The sequence below is a fragment of the Plectropomus leopardus genome, unplaced genomic scaffold (genome assembly GCF_008729295.1).
Source record: "Plectropomus leopardus isolate mb unplaced genomic scaffold, YSFRI_Pleo_2.0 unplaced_scaffold7753, whole genome shotgun sequence".
Taxonomy (NCBI): domain Eukaryota; kingdom Metazoa; phylum Chordata; class Actinopteri; order Perciformes; family Serranidae; genus Plectropomus; species Plectropomus leopardus.
The window spans coordinates 1-1,162 of record NW_024685390.1 but is presented as its reverse complement, the minus strand read 5'-3'; the positions used below and the strand labels follow the sequence as shown (position 1 = coordinate 1,162).

Genomic DNA, 1,162 nt, shown 5'->3' with positions numbered 1-1,162 from the left:
ACACTGACAGGCTATAAGAGAAGGATGAACTGTCACATGAAGTCCAGACTTGCAACTGAGACACAGACATTAATTTTGGCATGAATGAAAATGTATGATTTGATAGAACAACTTCAATTGTAGTTTTTGTTTTTTCTGCAAAACTTCTTTGTCAGATAAATCAGATGATGATTTATACAATCAGGTCAACAGACTATTACCTTTCTTTGTTTATAACATGTGGGGGAGCTTTGACAAAACTTGTCAACATTAACTACTTTTAGATTCATGTATGTGTGTTGAGGATGCTGGACTAAAATGTATATCTTTGAATGAGTTCAGACTTGTTTTGCCATGTTTGGTTTTTGTACAGCATTACTCCTTCCTCTCTTTTTGTATAGCTGCTCAACCAGCTTCAGTCACTGTGTCTCTCGAGCACAGTAATAAACAGCAGTATCTTCAGTCTTCAGACTGTTCATCTGCAGATACAGCTGCTGTCTGCTGTTGTCTCTGGAGATGGTGAACCGGCCTTTAACTGACTGAGAGTAGGCGATGCTGCTACTATCATAAATAGCGGCAACCAACTCCAGTCTTTTTCCAGGAGGCTGTCTGACCCAGGCCATCCAGTAGCCAGCAATGTTAAATCCAGAGGCTGTACAGGTTAATTTGTGTGATTCTCCAGGCCTTTTAATCGCTGGTTCAGATTCTGTCAGAGTCTGACCATCAACACCTGTAAGACCAAAAAGAAGACATACATATTATGTTACTTTGGTAGCAAAGGTGGAAATATGTCACATTAAGATCAGATAAAATCTTCACCTGCCCAGCAGATAGTTAACAGCAGCAGTCCTGTCCTGTAGTCCATCATGTTAAACTGTGTGTCCACTGTCCTCTGTCCTCCTCTCTGCAGTCAGATAAGTAGAGGTGGAAGATATCTGAGTTTTGCATTGACTCCTCCTCACACGGAGGTGGAAAAAAAATTAGTTTTGCTTTGATCGTAGTTGTTGTATGGTGAAAATAAAGAATGAAAATTTCAAACAACAAACATATTAAGGAACAAGATTTTATCAGGTTTCTTAAAACAGAAATTATGAAGGCTCTGTTTTGCATTGTGGTCGCTCATGTTTAATAGTTTAGCTACATAAAACTATTTTATATGACAACCATTAATTACATTAATTTT

At 38.2% G+C, this 1,162-nt stretch overlaps 1 gene segment (V, D, J or C); it reads right to left on the bottom strand.

Moving 5' to 3' along the window:
• Nucleotides 1-398: 398 nt before the first annotated feature.
• LOC121940161 lies at nt 399-857 on the bottom strand. The segment is given in 2 exon segments: nt 399-709; nt 799-857. Coding segments are annotated over 2 exon segments (360 nt in total).
• Between the last annotated feature and the right edge of the window lie 305 nt (nt 858-1,162).